Source organism: Carassius gibelio, chromosome A12 (assembly GCF_023724105.1).
Source record: "Carassius gibelio isolate Cgi1373 ecotype wild population from Czech Republic chromosome A12, carGib1.2-hapl.c, whole genome shotgun sequence".
Lineage (NCBI taxonomy): Eukaryota > Metazoa > Chordata > Actinopteri > Cypriniformes > Cyprinidae > Carassius > Carassius gibelio.
This window is the reverse complement of record NC_068382.1, coordinates 3,194,384-3,218,031: the sequence shown is the minus strand read 5'-3', so window position 1 is coordinate 3,218,031 and position 23,648 is coordinate 3,194,384. Positions and strand designations below refer to the sequence as shown.

The window sequence follows — 23,648 nt, the reverse complement described above, 5'->3', positions numbered from 1 at the left end:
TCCCCTTCTCAATCATTCTTATTTGTTTGGGGAATGCTTCCTGTTGTACGAGCTTGATCACCCCTTCAACAGCCCTCTTACATTCCTCGACCATCACTATATTGGTTCACAATCTTGTGGAAGCTCATCAATAGGGTATGCATGCACTCTGACATCTGAAGTAAATTAACACTGAAACATAACTTGCTCCGGAGATTAAATTATCCATAAACTTACCTGGGTATGTCACATTATACCTCCCAATGATGAACTCAAGAACCACATAAATGAAAAGCCTGCAAACATTTACTCCTGGATCATATTCAATAATACATGAAAAAAACAATGATTTGTGAAACATTGGTTGAATTTCATTCTCTTTATTGTGTTATAGTACTTGATTTGACCCCAACGTAGGTCCAATTTATGATCAAACTCTTTAGGTTTGACTGTTTTTATTTGTAATATATGTGGAGAGTGACCACTTGAACAAGCAAGATAGACTGAATATGACCATAATATTATATTTTCTCATACGCCATTAGGTATTATTTGTGTGCTATTTGTAGGAAAATACCTATAAAAACATTTGGTATCCTGATCTCAGAATAGACAGGCTTCAAGATTTACAAAGGTGAGTCCCTAAACCTAAACAATCCAAAATAGAACACCTGAAATTAGTGGATTTTGTCATAGAAAGAAGAAAGTTGTTTAATTATTCCAGTATTTATTACCACGAAACTAATACAAGTACTAAATCTAAAATACAGATAGCTGTTCTAAACCCCTTTTTTATTTTACATTTTTTTCATTCTGTCTTGCTCTCTAAAATCTTTAATTTTCATATAACAACAGAGATGTGTGCAATGTCTGCATATTTTCTTCATAATTTAATACAGCAGATGTCAATCTGCAGGCTCTGGAGATGCACTGACTGCTGCGGTTGGCTGAGCCAGCATGGAGAACCAGGACGACATTGCTGATTTAGCGACGGTCAATGCTCCACCTACTGATTGACCTAAAAAAAAAAAATATTGAAAGCAAAGCAAGAATTACAAAACCCATTGCGAACAAAACCAATAAATCAATAACATGGAATATTTGAGTAACTTATTTCAGGGGGCACACACGACAAAAGCACAGTGCCTGTTAAAGTATTAATATATACAATTTGTATTTACGAACATAAACAAATTGTAATTAACCTTGAAACCTTGAACAAGTTCAGTTAACTGAACGTTATTTAAAAATTGCACACGTCTGTTATATAGGTCTAACAGCTGAAAATGCTTTTCAGAGCTTAAACCCACCCCCACCCAAGAAGATTTTCCATTTCCCAAAATACTAGTAAATGTTATCGCATTGGACTGAAATTTTGTTTCTTTGTTAACAAAGAGCATAACTACATCTCAACTTTTTTTTTTTGGTCCAAAATGCAGCAGCTAGAGTCCTTACCAGGTCAAGAAAATATGATAATATTTCCCAAATTTTACAGTCTCTGCACTGGCTACCTATTAAGTTCCGTATCAGTTACAAATTATCATTACCTATAAGGCCCTAAATGGTTTAGCTCCAGCGTACCTAACTAGTCTTTTACCACGTTACAATCCATCACGCTCCCTAAGGTCACAAAACGCTGGACTTTTGGTAGTTCCTAGGATAGCGAAGTCCACTAAAGGACGTAGAACTTTTTCACATTTGGCTCCCAAACTCTGGAATAGCCTTCCTGATAATGTTCGGGGTTCAGACACACTCTCTGTTTAAATCTAGATTTAAAATGCATCTCTTTCGCCAAGCATTCGAATAATGTATCTTTTAAATTGTGACTGCAGTTTCACCTGATCAAATGTGCATTCTTATTCTTTAGCTTGGGTTAAACTAATTAACTTTACTTTGTTGGAACAGCAGCTATGCTAATGATGTCTCTATTTGTTTCTCTGTTTTGCCACGGGATTTACATCCCGAGGTAACTAGGATATACACAAGCTCCAGTCTGGATCCAGAACACCTGAGAAAAGATGATGCTAACCCCGAATCAACAAACAGAACTAACAAATATTGCTACAAGTGTGACTGCATCATATAATAATTGTTGTTAATAATGTTCATCGTCTGGCTGACTACGTCTTGATTTATCTAAAAAATCCTGTCATATGCGCACAAACTGACAGTCACCACTTATAAGCTATTACTAAATATTGCAGAAACTTAATTTTCTGTAAAGTTGCTTTGTAATGATTTGTATCGTAAAAAGCGCTATACAAATAAACTTGAATTGAATTGATTAGTATGATTGTAATAACATATGGCAAAATATGACAAAAAAGGTGGGAATACTTTCAAAAAGCATTGCACTATTAGGATTTGGCTGATTTGTACTGCAGGAACAGATTTAATGTGAAAAAAAAAAAAAAACTATGTTAAAGAAAGAATTAACAAGTGTACAATTTAATCTATTGTCCATCTCACCGACAGCCTTTCCTGTTTGCACAACACTTCTGCTCGTCGACATCACAGCGTTCCCGATCTTCTTTCCACGCTCACTGTTCTGCATTGAACTGAAATATCAAGAGAGAGCTATCACAAAATTTTTCCAATTTTACTTGTACAATTTCACAATTAACCCATGATTAATTTAATCATAAACACAGGACCGAGGACAGCTTCAATAACAATCCCCAACTTATGTGGCAACAAAGCATACAAACTGTCACAGACTACAAAAGGTATTATAATATCCATAAATGCAAATGTCTGTATAGCAGAGGAATTTAACATTCTTTGCAATCAAAAGTAGGGCTGTTGCCAGGCCTGCACTGCCACTTGACCAACATCAACCATTTGGGCACCTGGAAACTTGAACATGCATGATGGAATGCTGTTTTCTGATTTTTGCCTGGTCTTTAATATGGTAATTTCCAAAGTCCTAGCATCCAAACTGCACAGACTGGGAAAATCTGCAGATGGACACTGGACAAGGTACAAAATCTGAAAGCCTGGTGTTTCACCAATAAGCTGATCCTTAGGAAGACAAGGAGAACTGATCTGAGTACTGTGCTCATAAATGGGGAGGCTGTGGGGAGAGTGGCCAGTTTTGAATTCTTGCCGTTAAACATTACAGAGGACATTTCTTGGGCTACTGTAATGGGAAAAGCTTTTATTTTTTGAGAAGACTGAAGAAAGCAAGATTTCCACAGTACATTTGATGTACTACCATACTGCATTACATACTGGTATGCCAGCTGCATGAGAAAGGAAAATAAGGCTTTTGCAATGTGTTACCGAAATGGCCCAAAACATCATCTGTACACAGTTTCCAGCAGTCGACATTTACCTGTCCAGATGTCGGGACAGAGCTTCCAAAACCAGAGACCCTCACCTACCCTGGACACTACCTCACTGAACTCCTACCATCTGGTAGGCTATACAGGACAATTTATTCATTTTCTACAATAATGAAGAAAAAGCTTCTTTGCTAGAGCTGTACAACAGTTGAACACTACTTGACTCGACTACACACATACATTCAATTGCACTATACACTGCTCAAGCTTATACTTAAAACTTGGCATTGGAATGGCTTTTGCATATGTTGTTTTCGAAGAGAGTGACATGGACAAAGAGATAACGTGGTCATTGTCACAAATTCACTCAGAAGAAGAATTTCCAGTACTGTTAATAGAACATGCCCATACTGGTGCATTCTGGCCCACTATAAGCAAGATTTGCATGTTTACATAGAAAATGCTGTGGGCATGCAACATACACAAAAATGTTCAAGTGAATGAATGAATATCTTTTATCAAAACTGGATGTTCACTAGTGAAACATCCTTTGGAGATATTTTAAAGAAACCCGTTAGTTTTAATTGTTTTAAATCTTGCTGATTATACAGTGGTGGCCAAAATTATTAGAACACTACTATGTTCACCAACAAATAAAATGCCTTTATGCCAGTTATTAATATATTTGGCTGTAGTGTGTCAGTAGGAAATATCAGTTTACATTTACAGATATTCCTTTTCCCAATTAATTGTAATAATCCAGTTAGATTTGTGTTTGCACAAGGAGTCTGACAACAGCCAGTGCTCCACACAGAGATTTGATCTTAACATTATCCAGTCTGTCTGGGATTACATGAAGAAACAGAAAAAAAAAATACAAATAATTAAACTGAGACAATTATATTTGACAACTTTGCATCATCATCAACACTGTTATTGAACTGATCAACATTGAACTGAATCAACACTGAACTGACTTAAACTGAATAAAGAAACTAGTGTCTTCAGTTGAGCTGCTCATTGCTAAATTGATTTTATAAGTGATTTATAATAAAACATCATACAGTAATTGAACTGACCTGAATCAACACTGACCTAATTGGAGCCGAATAATGAATTGTCTTTTTTTACAACTGCTTGGCGAATTTGAACTTGTCTTATATTGGAATTTGGCATCACAGATTCTGTTACTTTACTGTTTAATACTGTGAAGTTGCTTTGTAACAATATGTTGTTATAAAGTGCTATATAAATAAAAGTGACCTGACATGCTCTTAACATCTACACAACATGCGGTGTCATTTTACCCTGAAAATATTTGAGTTCTATAGACAATGCATATGGACATTAATTACCCAATCATAGAGTATTTAGACAAAAGCATAATGAATGTGTAACACTTACTGTGACAAGCGAATCTTCACATCGGCCACACTGTACTGACCCTGGAATGGATGGCTAAGAACAATGATATAATGATGTAAGGTCAAAGTTACAATTTCCTGTGTTATAGTCATGTGTTAAAATTATTTCAAAGTTTTTTTTTTTGTAAAAAAAAAAAAAAAGGAATATGCTTCACATGATTTGTAAAGTAACAGCCAACTGAGACACATGTGCGGCGCAAGCGTCTCAGCTGCGTGGCGTGTCCGTTTTTAATTCGGCTCCCATGTTAACAGGTAAGAGCTTGCAGACTGCCTACGTGAGACGCGCGTTTTCAGACACCTATTTTTCACTCGACACGCAAGTGTGTTGGAAGCATTTACAGGCAAAATAGAATAGGAAAATATGTTTATATTTCATTTTGTACACAAATACATATTAATTCATGACATTTTGATGTTTGAAAGTCTATAGGTTGACAAATTCAGATATAAAAAAAAAATTATATATATATATATATATATATATATATATATATATATATATATATATATATATATATATATATATATATATATATTTTTTTTTTTTTTTTCAAAATATTGCTCCTGTCAAACAGTCTATTTTGCCGTCAATACTGTTGACGGTGTCCTTTATCAGTAGGCTTTATATTTCTGCTCAGCATGAAGAATAGATGTTGTTGCTAGGGATGCACCGAAATTTCGGCCACCGAAAATTTTCGGCCGAAAATGTCCTTTTCAGTTTTCGGCCGATAGACTTTTATCACCGAAACAACACGGCCGAAATGTTGTGAGGACGCAAACAGAAACCGCGACCTGCACGTGCACCTGCATAGCGCAGACCACGAGCTCCACGCGACATTCACTTAACACCAGTGAGAACATTCTCTCTCTTCTTATTCCTTTATTCGCAGCACTAAAACGTCTCCTAACAAAGAGATTAAGACGGACCACGAAGTAAAAACAAATAAAAGTACAGTCTTATAGAGTCTGTTAGCACACGTCTCACTGAGATCTTTTCGGATCCTCTGCACTTCATCGCGAATGTGCTTGATCCGCGTTATAAAACCATTACTTGGATGCGGAAATAAGGCAGCGCGCACGAGAAATGATCCAGGCCGCGCTGGATGCGGAGAACCCGCGTGGAGACGGAGAAGCGCCAAGCGCTGGATACAGAGCGCCGGAAAAAAGACTGGTCTCTGCACCAGATGAGTGGCATGCACCATCGTTGTCTGATATGTTCAGTGGAATTCTGCAAGAAAGTGCCTCAAATAATAATAATACGTTGGCTATTTTGTTCTTAGGCTACTATATATATATATATATATATATATATATATATATATACATACATACACACACACACACACACACACACACACAAACATATGTACATACATAATATCAGATTGTAGCCATATTTATGCTAGATTTTCTGCTAGATTTCTGCTTTAATTTGATAAAAAAATGTTTATTTATGCCCTGGCCCTATTTAAATACACTCTCTCAAATATTTCTCAAATGTCAGGCAGATGACAAGCTCAACTGCACAACAGCTAGATGGTCTGAAGTCCCCATCCCCAGAAGTGACAACCCTCTTGCCTATACTGGAGAAGTGATGCACTTTCTAGTCCTACAGAGAAAAATTTCAAATGCACTTCACCTAAATGCACTTTGTTTTTATGAGAGAACAGTTCATTTTAAAACCTTTCTGCAGGCCAGTAGGCCTGTACATTATTATTAAATATACACATGAGTGGGATACATTTTTGGTTTGAATTTTATTTTATACTGTGCATTGTTGCAATGTGCTTAATAAATATTTGCATGATTTGTAATTATGTATTTTTATGTTTTTTTTAAATAAGTTATGTAATTGTAATTATCTTTGAAACTTTAATATTAATTTATGCAATTGCAATGTCTTAATTTTAGTAAAGTTAGTGCACGGTCATAGCAATAAATGCAATGGTACTAATAATTAGCATAATTTCTTTCGGTGTTTCGGTTTCGGTTTTCGGCCTTGGTTTTCTCTTTTTCGGTTTTCGGTATCGGCCAAGAATTTTCATTTCGGTGCATCCCTAGTTGTTGCTGTCGTAAAGACAAGAGCCTGGTTTGTCGGCGGCCGCCATCTATGTCACCTACAGCAGCAGCAGCGTGCCAGAGCCACTTCAGGCACGGTTCTGGTGTGTAAAGACACAGAAAACACGACGCAGTCGCCACGCAACTGACACGCAGCAGAAACGCCACGCTCACGCCACGCAGCCAGTGTGTCACCGGCCCAAGCAACACATGCTTATAATGCATAAAAGACGACAAAACCTATGTGTTACTAGAAATTATGGTAGTTGGTGAAGGAGGGTACAACTAAACGTATTGCAAATGAACAAAATGTTACTGAACACATTTTACTCTATAAATGATTAAGTTTGTTACTGTGTTTATATAGTACATTCATGCCCACACATGGTCTATTGGTAGTTCACATTACAGATCTTTAAATGTTCTTCATGATTTGTGACCTGGTGTTATGAGTTGCTCATTTAGTGATGTACAACTTCTGTGTGTAGAACAGGAGACCAGAGACTGTTGTGACACAATCTGACCAATTTAAATACTTACAATTAGCTACAAATTAGCTATCAAACATGTTTTAAACAAGTTTTAAAACTGTGTAAAAAATATTAAAATTTTTACTGGGCAATATATATATATATATATATATATATATATATATATATATATATATATATATATATATATATATATATATATATATATATATATATATATATATATATATACACAGATAGATAGATAGATAGATAGATAGATAGATAGATAGATAGATAGATAGATAGATAGATATAGATAGATATAGCCTATATAGCAGGAGAAAATGACTAGCAAAGGGGACTGCTAGTAAACAATATGGGAAAATTCATATCAAAGTTTGAGATAAAAAGCAGAAAAAAACACTGGTTTACAAATGTAAAATCAAAATGTATAACCGTCCCAAAGTGTCACATATTTTTCTGAACAAACTCATTGCTTTTTAAATATGGTTGACATTTTTGGCCTACTATATATAAAAAAAAAAAAAAGTAAGCAGAAGCTAGTATTCTATATGGATTTGTCTTTGCTGTGTGTGACTCAGTTGTTGTACCCTGGTGTGATATTGCCCATGGCGGGATGCTTGTTGCTGATCCACACTCTGTAGTTGTGTGTGATTTTCCAGGCAGATGTGAAAGCAGTTCCATAATCTGCCAAAAGACGCTCATGATCTGATAAAAAAAAAAAATGCAGTCAGAAATACCAAATAAAACTTCATGTAATGACAAAACATGATACATACATGAACTTGAACTGAACTGAGATTAATAAAATGACACTATTGGCTTATTGGGGAAGTTGTGGAGAGTTTGACTCCTAACCCTAGGGTTGTGGGTTTAAGTCTCGGGCCGGCAATAACATGACTTAGGTGCCCTTGAGCAAGGCACTAAACCCCAACTGCTCTCCGGGCGCTGCAGCATAAATGGCTGCCCACTGCTCCGTGTGTGTGTTCACTGCTGTGTGTGTGTAGACTTAATGGATGAGTTAAATGAAGAGCACGAATTCTGAGTATGGGTCACCATACTTGGCTGTATGTCACTTCACTTTCACTTTTCACTTATTGCTAAATTAATACTTTCATAATTAATTTTACACATTTATTGAACACAACTAAACCAACACTGAACTGACCGGTGCTGAATAATGACAGTAAAGTTTTGCAACAGCTTTATAGCAGAGTTTTGGATTTGCCTGATTTTTTAGGTTTCCATCACTTATTCTGTTACATTCCTGTTAAATACAAATGTGAAACTGCTTTAAAACAATCTCTATAAAAGTGCTATGGAAATTAAAGTGACTTGACTTGATATGAACCTGGAGTAGTTGGTAACCTGACTTATTAAAGAGAAAATGAGCACTGAATTTCTGATAAAAATAGATACAGAATAGTAAAACAGAGATACTCTATGGCAAAGATAACAGTTAAAGTACTTAAATGTGGCTCAGTAGGTAACACTCTCGGCTCACAACAAGAAGGTCCACCCACGGATTGAGTGCCAGCTGAGCCAGGAGGCCAATATTTTATGTAGTCTACATCTTCTGTGTTTATGTGGGTTTTCTTTGGGTACTCTGGTTTCCCCCATATATAAAGACATGCAGGTTAGGTAAATTGGAGGCTAGGTATATGTGCAATTGTGTATGACTGTGACTGTCGGTCACTGTACCACATCCTAAATGGAAGATAACAGATTGTCTCCATTTCAATACACACAAAAACATTTCACCATATACACCCTTAATCCATCACTTAAATTAATATTGTTCATTGTCAATTAATGTTTATTAATAATACATAGTTATTCTAATACATTAAATGCAAATTAATAATACTTAAATATGTGTAATGTATCTGTGTGTTGTTATGCACCTTGTTGTAGAGCAGAAGATAACAGTGAGTGGATGTATAGGCCAAACTGCGCCCGTATCCATTCGTCTCCACCCTCCCAGCCTGTCCCATCCAGAAACACATCTTCTTTGTTTTCAGTGACATGTTTTACCAGGTAATCAGCGAATCGTAGGTCAGCTGTGCTTAAATACAGCATTTTGCGCAACTCTGGGTCATGGATCTGAATACGAGCTTCATCCACCTGCACAGAGGCAAATTTAAAGGGGTCATATGATTCGATTTAAAATTGTCCTTTCTCTTTGGAGTGTTACAAGCTCCTGGTGCATAAAGAAGATCTGTAAAGCTGCAAAGACTAAAGTCTCAAATCCAAAGAGATATTCTTTATAAAAGTTAAGAGTCAACCACACCTCCCTAAAATGGCTCATAACACGTCACACATGTCTTACATCACGATGTGGGAAGATTTGCATAACACAGCCCAAATGTTCACAAAGAAAGGAGGCGTAACATATATTCTCGCTGTTGCCGGTGCTATGTTGTGGTGAAACTGTGTTTCATTGTGAAAGTCTAACTACTTTGTTTGGGGTTCCAACAGAGAACAGAAATAGAAAGCAATGGTTAAGTTGTATTTACAACACTGTTCCAGAACAATTCAACCCAAAGGAAGACTGTTGGAGAACTGTTTCCTGATCCTGGGAGGGTAGAATACAATGCTGGCTGTTCTGACTCACAGGCTGTATGTATGTTTACATATTTAAATAATTTGAAAAATGATAAAGAATCATTTTCATGACTGTGCTACAGTAATGAGAATCATTATGGGGAATAAAGAAATTAACAATCAAAGGTAAAGACGCATTCCAGATGCATTACAGTAATGAAAATTTAGATTACAAATTTTTATGACAATCATGCTTAACTATTATCATGAAAATAATGTCACAATGCAAACAATACACAGAACTCAATACGGTGACATTATTGACGGGGTTTGTGAGATTCATCCAATAACATCCTGTATGTCGGCCTCTATAATATTATAATAATTATGGAGTACAGACAAAAAAGCAGATGTACTCACATCCACAATGGCATCACTCAGGTGGCGCTGCTGACGGAAGAGGATGTTGGTCGCTCCAGCAACAAAACCTCGAACACTTATGTCTGACAGCAGGTGGTGCTGTTGGAGTGCCATGTATGGCATGCACAGGTAACCCTGGAAAAAGGTTGAAAAAATAAAACTGGAATGATTAATCCAGTCGTCAGGGTTTGGTTGGTTAGCAGTTAGTCCTGGTTGGTAAAACCTCAAATTACATTCAAAAGCAAAACATCTTTCTGCATTCTCATTCTTGTTGACATCTTGTCAGTTAATTTTGCTATTCTATGTATGTCTCCTTACATTTCGATGTCATGGGGTTTTTTCTTGAGTTGTCAGTTTATTGAAGTGCATATCTATGATTAACTAATTTGCTGTGTAACTTATATACGGTGATTCTTGTCCTTAATACATTGCATCAATAGTTTAAATCAATGTACAGTGGGTATAGAAAATAATCTGTATTTATTATTATTATTTTTTGCTTTGCAGCCTGAAATGAAGATGGACAGTTTTTGTTTTATCCCACTGTATTTACCCGGTGCTGCTTATAACATCCAAGTGTAAGATATAACACAAACATAATAAACAAAAAATAAAAAGAGAATTACAGAGTTGGAGAAATGATCATCCCTCCTAAAAATGACTTGTAAACTCAATCAGGTGTAGCTAATCTCCTTCTCAATGGCACACAAAGCCATTTGACTTTCAGCTGTGGTCATTTTGATCCTTGGTAGTGCAACTGAAGCAAACAATCAACTATGGGTGGCAAGGCACTGTATTTGGTTCAACACAGACCCTTCCTGGATCCGAATGTTTATGGCAAAGAGTTGCCATTGTGTGCATGTGATAATATCACATATTCTCTACAAATGTGGCTTGTATGGGAAGAAAAAGGCCACTCCTCGAGAAAGAACACATTCAGTACTGTAATACTGCTCAATGTAATACTGTAATACTGCTCACCATCCAAATAACAGCATTCCTACAGTAAAGCATGAATGTGGTTATATTCTGTTACGGGGGTGTTTCTCTGCAGCAGGGACTGAAGCACTTGTCAGGATAGAAGTAAAAATAGATGGGACAAAACACCGTCAAATCCTTCTGGAAAATCTGTTGTCCTGGACTGCAGTCCATAAAGGGTCACTATCAAATTTAACTGAACTTGAGCAATTCTGCAAAGAATAGTGGGCAAATATTGCAATGTCTAGATGTGCAAAGTTAGTAGAGACTACTAACTAGGGATGCATCGGTCCGATACGCATAATACGTATTGGCTCCGATAGTGCCATTTTCTACCAGGTCAGTTATCGGTCAGACGAGACTGATCCAAATCTGATATTGTACATATACTATTCTGTGTTATTTTTTGAGCCCCACGAAAGGCACAAAAACCAAAAAGCACCAAAAAGGTTTTGTTCACTATAGTTTTACGTGTTCTGAAGCTGTTCCATAATTCAATGTGATCAACAGACGAATATTTAAAGAATTAAATTCAATTTCACAAACTCTTCTTTCTGCTGAAGCTGTCTGTCATCCTCCATTCAGCAATCAACTGCGTGTAGCGTTCGGTTATTACAGTAGAAACAATTAAACACTTCTCAAAAGAGCGCACGGTAACTGATGTTTAAAACTATTAAAAGAAAAGGCTCAATAAACTAACACACATATTTAATATGCTATGTATCAATATCTCTTCCCTTTGTACTAACTTTTCTATGTGAACTCGGAGGGCTGTGCACTGTGACGCCGTGTTGTGTCAAGTGCAGGCATAAGCGCTCTGTGCTACTTATTGGAGCCTTTGGTATTATAAAACTTTTCTGCGCAATCAAAGATTATTAATAGTCTTTCTTGTTCTGTCCTATCTATCATATGCTGCTGTCTTTATTTCTGTGCTATACATTTAAAATAAATTTGTTTTATATTTCTGTATAAATGGATTTACTTGTTTTTTGATTAATGTATTTCACAACAATACAAAGAGCAATGTGTAACATTTTACCAGATTTTAGACTTAATCACTTTTTGTGAATAAAATATTTCACTTGATTTTATTAAATTATTGTGCACCCATGATTTTTCTAGAGTATATTTTGCTGCTGAATTGTCCACTGACCTAGATTATAATAGTATTTTTATCAGATTATGATTATTTATATATATATATATATATATATATATATATATATATATATATATATATATATATATATTTATATATTTATTTATTTATTTTTTTGTTATCAGTTAATTCCATCAGGTGCGTGATTTCACATAGAGCAGCTGTTAATACACAGAGCCGTTGTTAATAGAGAAGATGCGCAAATCCACTTCATTTTCAGCGTTTTTTGGCGCATCTTCTCAGTTAACAACGGCTCTGTGTAGTAACAGCTGCTCTATGTGAAATCACGCACCTGATGGAATTAACTGCTGATTAGAGAACCGGCTTTACTGACGAGATGCGCATAACGATCGGCCGATCGTGATCGGAGCACCATTAAAATACATACATATATACATACATTATATATATATAATAGGCAAAATTTTCCACATCTGTCTAGACCCTGGAAATTACTTGAAAAACTGTAGCTGTATTTGATATTGCTTCTCTGTTGTGAAAGATAATAGGGGGGGCTCCTTGTGATATCTTGTATGCTAATTAGATTTAAGTAAAAAGCTGTGTCCCACAGACAGAACTTTGGGTTAAGATTCATTTGAAGGCTGAAACACAAACATTGCTGCTGAGGAACTGTGCTAAACTACTACCTTCAACAAATTAATCTTATCACAAGAACAGTGGTCAAGCTTACTTACTTTATGTATTTTTATATATGTGAGAAATCTAATACACTGACCACCCAAATGACTGCTCAGCCAAATATAGAAATATCTAACAGTTGTCTTTGTTAGCCAATGTAGCCTTGAGGTAATCCAAAAATTACAAAACAAATGTTCATACTGTGATATTTGGATGGCATATAGTTCTAACATATATATTAAAAATGCTATAATAAAACTTAACTTGAACAAGTGTACTGTAGATACCATTATGGTGGATGTGGATTGTGTTTTGTGTGCACACCTTTGTAAAGACAGCGAGTGGTAGTCCATACTGGTCCTCTTGCAGCCCAGATACCAGGCCCGAGGTCAATATTCCCTGTCCTGTGGCCGACTGTGGCTGTACTGTTATTGGCAGTCCTGAATCTGTGTCAAACATATTTAAATGAGCTATGTCTACTTTCCCTTCCATTTCGCCCACCACATGAGGCTCCAGTGTCTCCCATTCGCACTCTGAGTCCAGCAAGCCTTCTGCATGAGGCTGAAGGTAGTGTGTGTCCAAAGTAGTGTTACAAGGCTTTGATTGATCCGACTGATCACTGACATCATACCTGTCCTCAAGCTCTTTTGATATGTTAATAATATCTGTAGTAGACACAGAGAGTGATTCTTCATCTGCAGATATGATTTCTGGTGAACTGAAGTCCTCTGAGATGCTCCTCCGGGGCTGATAGTGAGAGGAATCTGCCAGTCCATGCTCTATTACACCTACAAAACAAATACATTTTTCACAACATAAAAGTTACTTTTGGGAATAAACAAGTCAGAAACTTGATTTACAAAATTGACAGAACAATGAAGCATGGGTTTTGGTTGACTTTCTGTTAGCTGTTGCAGAACAATCTAGTCTGTTCCTGGCTCTGGCAAAAGAACTACAAACTCTGGGGAAAACCGCCTTGCTCACACAATTATTGATGCAGATATTTCAGTTTTTACAAATCACAAAATGAAACAGTTATACTAAATTACAGAAAAATATTAACAATGCAATTAGTCTGACACATTTACATTGACAAGTTACTTATTTTATGCTGGACTGGCCACCAACTAAACTGAAGTTTCTGTTGGTTTCTACCAAACTGGAACTGTACTTTTCAACTGTATAAACGTGACAATAAGGTACTGAGTTCAGTTGCATAAAGCAGGATGAACACGCTCTGAGTTTCACAGTAGGTTTAGGGTTGACAAAACCAAAAACCAAACCAATTCCAACCCAGTTTAGATCAGGTTCATTCAGTAGGCTCACTGAACTTACTTTTCTCTGTCAACTCAGTTTGACTCAAAGTTCATGATTAACGTAGCAGACACTCACAATCCTACTCCGAATAAAACCTTTCAGTGTAAGCTACTATTGTCAATAAACAACAGTAAAGAACATTTCATTTTCTTGAGTCTGAAAAAACTGATTTTGTTCAATATAAAATCAAACTTACTTGAATGAAATTGGCATTGTGTAAAATTATTGTATAAAACTATTATCATTATGCTTGTTCATTATGTAAATTATCATTATGCTCATTTAAAGCATCGTCTTTATGCATACGAACATGATTTTGAGTTTGTCACACCTTAACATAAATACTGATACTTTGAAATAAAACTTTTAAACAGACTCGGCCTGTACTCTAGTCAAAGCTCACAAATGAGAAAAATCTCAGTGCTCTGCTCCCTATAGCCAGTCGAACTCTGGTTTAGAAGCAAACGTGCAATTTCTTTGGAAACATATAGTCATTAGCATATTATAAAATGATTATCAGAGTATGTAAAATTAAAAGCCAAAAAATTGTTTGTATTAGATAATTTAATATAATTTTTAAGAATCTTGTTACTGGCAAGTTACTGAGTCAGTGCTTCAGTTTTTAGTTTGAGTAACACACCCACCAAGCAAATCTGACAACAGATCACAAACTTTTTACCTGGAAACAATGACAGGACGGTCATCAGAGTTTCAACCAATCTCTTCACTGGAGACACATAAAATAGGATCTAAAGGAAGATAAATACTTGTGTCATTACAACTAGACTCATCTATGAGAATCCACTTTACTATAAAATGTGTATTGACATGGTAATAATGACCTTCTTTTCTAGCAGAATCAGTTTAAAGAGAATCAAAACCTACAGCAAATAGAGAGAAAAAAAGCATTTTGATCAATTCATATTATGCATAAGGATGAAGCAGAATTAAAAAAAGAAAGAGTCCAGTCCTTTACCTTGTGTTTAAAGTGCAGAATCAAATCTCGGGCAGACAGACCTTTAGTTAATAAAAATGTAAATAAAAAAAAGTTGGAAAATAGGAAGTTAATAGGGTTATGTATACTATGGCCACATTTATTTCAAATGATAATTTGTACTTTATCAAGTCCCAAAGTTGTCATGAAAACACCATAAATAAAATTTGCTTCACAATTTCATAACTGGTGCTTGAGTAGTTATCCAAATACTCCTAAAAAGCATTTAAAGATAACATGAAACATCATTTGTAACCAACTGACTTCCATAATGCAGGACTTTTATGTATAAAATAAAATCTTCTAGTCTAAAAAAATTAAGATTGAACTGTTTTTTCTATAGGTTTTTACTGGATTCTTAAAAAAAGTAGGATGTGTTAAGTTACACACAATAAGACAAAAGAATGTGTATTTGTAAAGTAAATTTGGACATTGCACTCTCCTCATCCAATTACTGTTATTTAGAGGTTAAATGATCAGTTATATTAGTGAAAAGCAGATTCTTGAATTACTCAATTTTAGTAGTGAAAAGTGTTTTTGAATTACCCAGATAAATCTGTGATCCCTCCAGTGCTGTACAGCTTAAAGATCTGTTCATATGATCATACAGCTCCTTCAAAGAACCAAAAACAAAAATTCATGAAAGATGCACTGAGTGATTCTCTGCTTCTGGCCGTCTTTTTATATCGAAATCTGTGTTGATGCAGCATTACACAAAAGCAAATATTTGCAGTTACTATAAAAAATAATCTGTTCAAACATATATTTGACAACCCTGATTAATTTATTCTGGAACTGAAAGTGGGCAGATAAAAATCCTTTTCACACATACATATGCTGTTAATTTCAGTGTGTTGATTTATATTATATTTACTGTTTTCTAAGGGGTTACTTAATTTTAGACCATTTAATATTTTGTAAACACTGATATGACTGGAGTTCTACATCTTTAAACAAATCTGACATAAATATTGCGCATCTCATAAAAGCATTTTTACTAGCTGTATTAGTTCTTCAGATGAAATGTGTGTGAAGGAACTTGCCTTTAGGATGGAGATCTGAGAGAAATCTTTTTCTTCAAAGTAAGCGTGAGTTATGAGCTGAAGTTTAGCCTGTATCAGACCAAACAGTGGCTGAAACAACAATACATTACATTAATAATTTTCAGAAACAAGCAGGTATTTTTATGTAAATAAAGGTTTCTCTGCCATATACATGTCTTACCAATCGACTAAGAACACAAACACTCTTCTGAACTGTCTCTCTTGTGATATCTGCCTCTCGTACTTTTAGTGCCTGTAACACAAAACATTAAAATATCAGATTAGACACAATGTGATTAAAATATATGTCAAAATACCTCATTTATTTTTTATTAAGAAGAAATTATGTTGGATTGAGAAAACCATTTTACGTTATCCTTTAATTGGCTGACTTCATTAAGAAACATCTCTTTTACTAATAACAGCATGCTATCATTATAATAGCATCAGACTACATTCTTCTGGCTTATGCTTAAAAATTTATGTTACACTTTAGATTAGGGAACACATATTCATTATTAACTAAGGGTTTTCCCTCAATTAGCTCCTAATTTGCTGCTTGTTGATAGTAAGTAAGGAAGATGTTGTAGTAGTTATGTTAAGGTATGGGATAGGCTTAAGGGATCTAGAATATGGTCATACAGAATAAGACATTAATAAGTGCTTTATACAGTAAATGCTAATAAACAACCATGTTAATAATATGCAGGCTAATAAGCAACTGGTTATAGTGTTCCCTAATCTAAAATAACTAAAATTAAATCAATTTTCTTTTTCTCTTTTTATAAAATAAACAAAACAGCAAAATGTGACAAGAATTAGTATAAATTATTCATGGACAAACCTTAGCCTCCATCTGTCTGTAGCAAGAAACTCCATAAACACATTTCTGCTGGCCATCCAGAGGGGGCAAATGAAAGTAGATAGTGTCTGTCCGTAAAGAAACACAAAGTACTGTTTAATAACAGATATACAGTCTGGAAATACAGTGTTTTCTCACTTTCAATTATTTTACCAATTAATCAATAGAATTTGATTGATTATTCTGCTCTTGCAATTAGTTAAAATACTGTTATACATAACAAATAAAAGATATTCTTATCACTTCAGCTTTGGGAAATAATATTAATTACAATTATTATACAATTAATTTATACAAATAAATATATTTGAAAAACAAAATGAGATGACAGAGAAACCTTCTTAATTACCATTTAATTACTATATGAAAATTAACTGAATACAATTCTGCATAAGATCTCCTTTTGTAAGTATATATAATATGGATAAGAAAAAATTAAAGGTAAGTGATTAGATGTTTTATTTTTGGATAAACAATTTTATTCACAATATATACTACCAGTCAAACATTTTTAAACAGTAACATTGTTTTTATAGAAGTATATTCTGCAGATCAAGTCTGCATGTATTTGATTTAAAGAACAGCAAAAACAGGAAAATTTGTAACAATTTTTTACTATTTAAAATAATTGTTTTTTATTTGATTATATTTTTAAATGTAATTTATTCCTATGATTTCAAGGCTGAATTTTTAGCATCATTATTCCAGTCACATGATCCTTGAGAAATTAGGGGTGCTCTGATCACGATCGGCCGATCGTTGTGCGCATCTCGTCAGTAAAGCCGGTTTTTTTAATCAGCGGTTAATTCCATCAGGTGCGTGATTTCACATAGAGCACCTGTTACTACACAGAGCCATTGTTAATAGAGAAGATGCGCAAATCACGTCAATTTTCAGCGTTTATTTGCGCATCTTCTCAGTTAACAACGGCTCTGTGTAGTAACAGCTGCTCTATGTGAAATCACGCACCTGATGGAATTAACCGCTGATTAGAAAACCGGCTTTACTGACGAGATGCGCATTAACGATCGGCCGATCGTGATCGGAGCACCTCTATAAGAAATCATTCTAATATACTGATTTGCTGCTTTTGAATGGTATTGCGTATAATGTTACAAAAGCTTTTTATTTCAGATAAATTCTGATCTCTGGATCTTTATATTCATCAAAGAATCCTGAAAAAAATTTACTCAACTGTTTTAAATATTGATAATAATAATAATAATGTTTCTTGAGCAGCAAATCAGCATATTAGGATGATTTCTGAAGATCATGTGACACTGAATGTATTGTGTATTGTTTATTGCAGGGGTTTTTAAAGTGTTGGCTGCGCCTTCCCAGAGCATGTCAAAGAGGCATGCAGAGTAGTAAAAAATATAGCCCCAATTTATCTACATAAACTATATAAGACCCTGGACCACAAAACCAGTCTTAAGTCGCTGGGGTATATTTTTGGCTATTTTAAATATTGTATGCGTCAAAATTATACATTTTTTTTTAAAGCCAAAAATCATTAGGATATTAAGTAAAGATCATGTTCTATGAAGATACTTTGTAAATTTCTGACCATAACTATATCAAAACTTAATTTATGATTACAAACCTGATTCCAAAAAAGTTGGGACACTGTACAAATCGTGAGTAAAAAAGGAATGGAATAATTTACAAATCTCATAAACGTATATTTTATTCACAATAGAATATAGGTAACATATCAAATGTTGAAAGTGAGTCATTTTGAAATGTCATGCCAAATACTGGCTCATTTTGGATTTCATGAGAACTACACATTCCAAAAAAGTTGGGACAGGTAGCAATAAGAGGCCGGAAAAGTTAAATGTACATATAAGGAACAGCTGGAGGACCAATTTGCAAATTATTAGGTCAATAGGCAACATGATTGGTAATAAAAAGAGCCTCTCAGGGTGGCAGTGTCTCCCAGATTCCCCCAATGCTGCGGCGAAAAATAGTGGAGTAATATCAGAAAGGAGTTTCTCAGAGAAAAATTGCAAAGAGTTTGAAGCTATCATCATCTACAGTGTATAATATCATGCAAAGATTCAGAGAATCTGGAACAATCTCTGTGCATAAGGGTCAAGGCCGGAAAACCATACTGGATGCCCATTATATTCGGGCCCTTAGACGGCACTGGATCACAAGCTAATGTAATGGAAATCACAACATGGGCTCAGTAATACATCCAGAAAACATTGTCAGTGAACACAATCCACCGTGCCATTAGCCATTGACGGCTAAAACTCTATTTGAAGTTCTTTCTGGAAAACTGGGACGCCATGTCATCCAGACTAAAGAGGACAAGGACAACCCAAATTGTTATCAGTGCTCAATTCAGAAGCCTGCATCTCTGATGGAATTGGATTTGCATGGGTGCATGTGGCATAGTCAGCTTGCACATCTGGAAAGGCAACATAAATGCTGAAAGGTATATCCAAGTTCTAGAACCACATATGCTCCCATCCAGACGTGGTCTCTTTCAGGTAAGACCTTGCATTTTTCAACATGACAATGCCAGACCACATACTGCATCAATTACAACATCAAAGCTGCCTAGAAGAAGGATCCGGGTATTGAATTGACCAGCCTGCAGTCCAGATCTTTCACCCATAGAAAACATTTGCCGCATCATAAAGAGGAAGATGCAACAAAGACCTAAGACAAGAATGGGACAACAAACACAGAGGTTTGCAGACTGTTATAAAAAGAAGAGGGGATGCCACACAGTGGGTTTTAGATGTGTTGATGCCATGAAATTTAAAATCAGCTTATTTTTCCCTTACAATTATACATTTTCTCAATTTAAACATTTGATATGTCATCTTTGTTTTATTCTGAATAAAAATATTGAAATTTGAAACCTCCACAAATCATTGCATTCTGGTTGTACTAATATGAATTGCTAAGAATTCATCTGGACAATTTTAAAGGTGATTTTTCTCCGTATGTTAATTTTTTGGCATTCTCAGATTCCAGATTTTCAAAACGTTTTTATATTGGCCAAACATTGTCCTATACTAACAAACCAAACATCAATGGAAAGCTTATTTAGTTAGCTTTCAGAGGATAAATAAATCTCTGAAATAAAACTGGTAAACTCCTGGAAAGTTTTTTTGTTTCAAAGGTCCAGTAAGCCAATGCATTCAATCAGTCAGTTCAAAAAAGTGCTAATGCATTATTTCATCAAAGATGGAGGATAAATAAAAAGACTGACATCCAGATAACAGTAAGTAATTCATCTGGTCTGTTCTAAGTTCAAAGCAGTTAGAAAGATTCTTCCCTAAAATAGACCTGTCAGAGTAAAAGAGGCCTGAATAGACTGAATTTCTTGAAGGAATGGCTTGCTTCTAAAATGGTACAAATCATACAGTACTTCTGAAAAGAGGCAACACAGGCTACACTGAAATGCAGAGACTGTCACTAATGCCATGTTTCCACCGAAATTACCCAGAACATTTGTACCAGGAACTTTTTTCACCAGGAACTATTGCCCCGTTTCCACCGCAGGAACTTTACCCAGGAACTAGGGACTTTGTCCTGGTACTCGGTGCGTTTCCACCACAGGAACCAGGAACTAAATAAAGTTCCGGATAAAAAAATGCCCCTCAGAAAGTCCCTGCTGGCAGGGTGGTACTTTTTCAAAGTTCCGGAACTTTTGGGGGCGGTACTTGGGCGCTAAACATCCTGATTGGTTGAGTTCACGCAGCGTTGGTTGAGTTCAACCACCATTTATTCGGATCAACATTTTCAAAATATTACTGTTATTGTGTCATGAAATGTAATTTTAAAAGTATTTCAGGCGAGAATGTAGTTGTTTAAAACTCAAATCTGTGGTTAATTTATAAAGACAGCGCCTATTTAAAAATGTGTTTCGCCGATCTCAGACACGGTCAACTCCACTTAATCAGCGAGAGCTCAGTGATCATCTATCCGCCGAGAAGCAGCCTCACTTCGGCAAGACCTTCTGATATGTGCCGCTTGCTCTGATGTCTCTTTAGTGGTTAGACATAAAATATAATTTAGCTGCGGGGTAAATCTAACAGGTTTTCTTTGGTCTGTATTCAATTGATCTATATGTTAAAATGAAAATAAAAAAGGCAAATTTATATAATATTTCGTTTCATTGTAATGGCTGCATATACACATATCCCTGAACTAAGTACATTTCTGCAGCTGTTATTATGTTTAAATGAAAACGAAAGGAGGCAGTGGTATTTGATATCCTATTTAGTTTTATTGTAAATATACAGAGAGGAAAATTGCAGTAACCAAGACGAGCAGACTGAAGTTATGAAGTACACTGCTGTTTGCAGTATTACCGGATTTGCGTCGTCGAGGACATCACACTCCCGAGTGGAAACGCAGAAAGCAACAGCGTTTCCACCGTGGTGTAAAGTACCGGGAAGATTAGGCAAATAGACTGGTGACGTAGGTCTGCGTGCGTTTCTCAATACAAAGTACGCTGATTTTGGACGTGCATCTTCGGTAGTTCAGACTGTGCATTCGACTCGGGAGTGTGATGTCCGCAACGACGCAAATCCGGTAAATCTGCAAACAGCAGCGTACTTGATTTTAGAAAATCTTGTATTTATTTGAACTCAATAGATTGCAGCCTGCCGTTTGGTATGCATAGAAATAAAAACATATAAAAATAAATATTGAAAATAAAATTCAAGTGCAAAATTAAGACAAACTAATTTAAACTTGGGTAAAAAGAAACAAAGGGAAACCTGGCCATTAGTGCAAATCTCTGTAACTGTATATTAGGCCTACAGTTACTGCACAATAAACAGAACACTATCCAACTCTTATGGTGCGTTCACGCCAGATGTGAATAGAGCGTCTGGAGCGAGTGATTTCAATGTTAAGTCAATGCAAAGACGCGAATAGACAACCTCCGAAAATCGGCTAAACACATTTTTAAATAAACCGTATATTTGAGTTTAAAACACCATTCTCACAAATTCAAGACATTGTAAAAGAGCATTATAGGACCCCTTTTACCACTCCTATCCAACCAAGGTAGTGAAGTTAGAAATCCCTATATCATGAACTCTAATTCACATACTTTGTCAATAAGATAAAAGTGGGTTTTGTTCAAAGTTGCTATTATCCATCCACATAGATCTTTGATATGAATATTTTTTGGTAATTAAATATCGCCAGCTAAAAAGTAACTAGTAACTTTTACTCTGAGAATTTTTTGAGAGGAGTACTTTTTACTTTTACTTAAGTACTGTTTTGACAGCAGTACTTTTACTTGTAATTGAGTATTATTTTATCAATGTAGCTAAATTTTCAGTACTCTTTCCACCACTGGCAAATGGTAGTTATTGTAGGGATATGGAAACACATAGTAAGAGTTGGTCACACTGAACTATAATAGAGAACTGGATTGCTCATGACATCATGAAAGTGAATCCGCGTCACACCATATTGGTAGTCCCTAGTGTGAATTAAGGTTTGGACCCTTAGACGGCACTGCATTACATACAGGAATGCTACTGTAATGGAAATCACAATATGGGCTCAGGAATACTTACAGAAAACACTGTCGGTGAACACAATCCACCGTGCCATTCGCCATTGTCGGCGAAAACTCTATAGGTCAAAAAATAAGCCATATCTAAACATCATCTAGAAGCACAGGTGCTTTCTCTGGGCCAAGGCTCTTTTAAAATGAACAGTGGCAAAGTGGAAAACTGAAGATGCGACAAAGAAGACCTAAGACAGTTGAGCAACTAGAAGCCTGTATTAGATAAGAATGGGACAACATTCCTATTCCTAAACTTAAGTAACTTGTTTTCTCAGTCCCCTGACGTTTACAGACTGTTATAAAAAAAAAAGAAGGCGATGCCACAAAGTGGTAAACATGGCCTTGTCCCAACTTTTTTGAGATGTGTTGATGCCATGAAATTGAAAATCAACTTATTTTTCCCTTAAAATTATAAATTTTCTCAGTTTAAACATTTGATATGTCATTTATGTTATATTCTAAATAAAACATTGAAATTTGAAACTTCCACATCATTGCATTCTGTTTTTATTCACAATTTGTACAGTGTCCCAGCTTTTTTGGAATAGGATTTGTATTCAAATCCATCTATGATACTAATTCCTTTATGTTGATTAATTCCTGAATAATTATGTTCACAAAGAAAAAGGCTACATTTTGTGTTGGATTATTTACCTGTGTGGTCAGTGTGAGGCAGACACACCCAACTAAATGGTATAAATCTCTTATCCTGGCCAAAAAGACCATAAATATCTAAACGGAGAGCTAGAACAGAACAGACTGGGCATAGGCTATGCCTACATAACTCCAGGTTCACACACTCTGTCTGTGGTGCGTATTTTTTTTCAAGCCCATGTTAACAGATCAGAGCGTTCACATTGCATGTGGTAAAAGATGCGAAAGATGTGAACAGAAAAGATTAG

The 23,648-nt window shown here is 35.5% G+C and overlaps 1 protein-coding gene across 1 annotated transcript in view; it reads right to left on the bottom strand.

Annotated features, from left to right (window-relative positions):
• Positions 1–343: 343 nt before the first annotated feature.
• Positions 344–23,648, bottom strand: part of avl9 (AVL9 homolog (S. cerevisiase)) — a 40,459-nt gene continuing 17,154 nt past the window's right edge. The window contains exons 3-16 of the mRNA XM_052612169.1: positions 17,178–17,263; positions 16,515–16,586; positions 16,334–16,423; positions 15,837–15,903; positions 15,273–15,313; positions 15,139–15,177; positions 14,976–15,045; positions 13,304–13,767; positions 10,204–10,338; positions 9,144–9,363; positions 7,830–7,947; positions 4,668–4,721; positions 2,449–2,537; positions 344–997 (exon numbers count right to left, since the gene is read on the bottom strand). Coding sequence (XP_052468129.1) covers positions 885–997; positions 2,449–2,537; positions 4,668–4,721; positions 7,830–7,947; positions 9,144–9,363; positions 10,204–10,338; positions 13,304–13,767; positions 14,976–15,045; positions 15,139–15,177; positions 15,273–15,313; positions 15,837–15,903; positions 16,334–16,423; positions 16,515–16,586; positions 17,178–17,263 — 1,658 coding nt within the window. The 3' untranslated portion in view covers positions 344–884. The remainder of the gene's footprint in view (positions 998–2,448; positions 2,538–4,667; positions 4,722–7,829; positions 7,948–9,143; positions 9,364–10,203; positions 10,339–13,303; positions 13,768–14,975; positions 15,046–15,138; positions 15,178–15,272; positions 15,314–15,836; positions 15,904–16,333; positions 16,424–16,514; positions 16,587–17,177; positions 17,264–23,648) is intronic.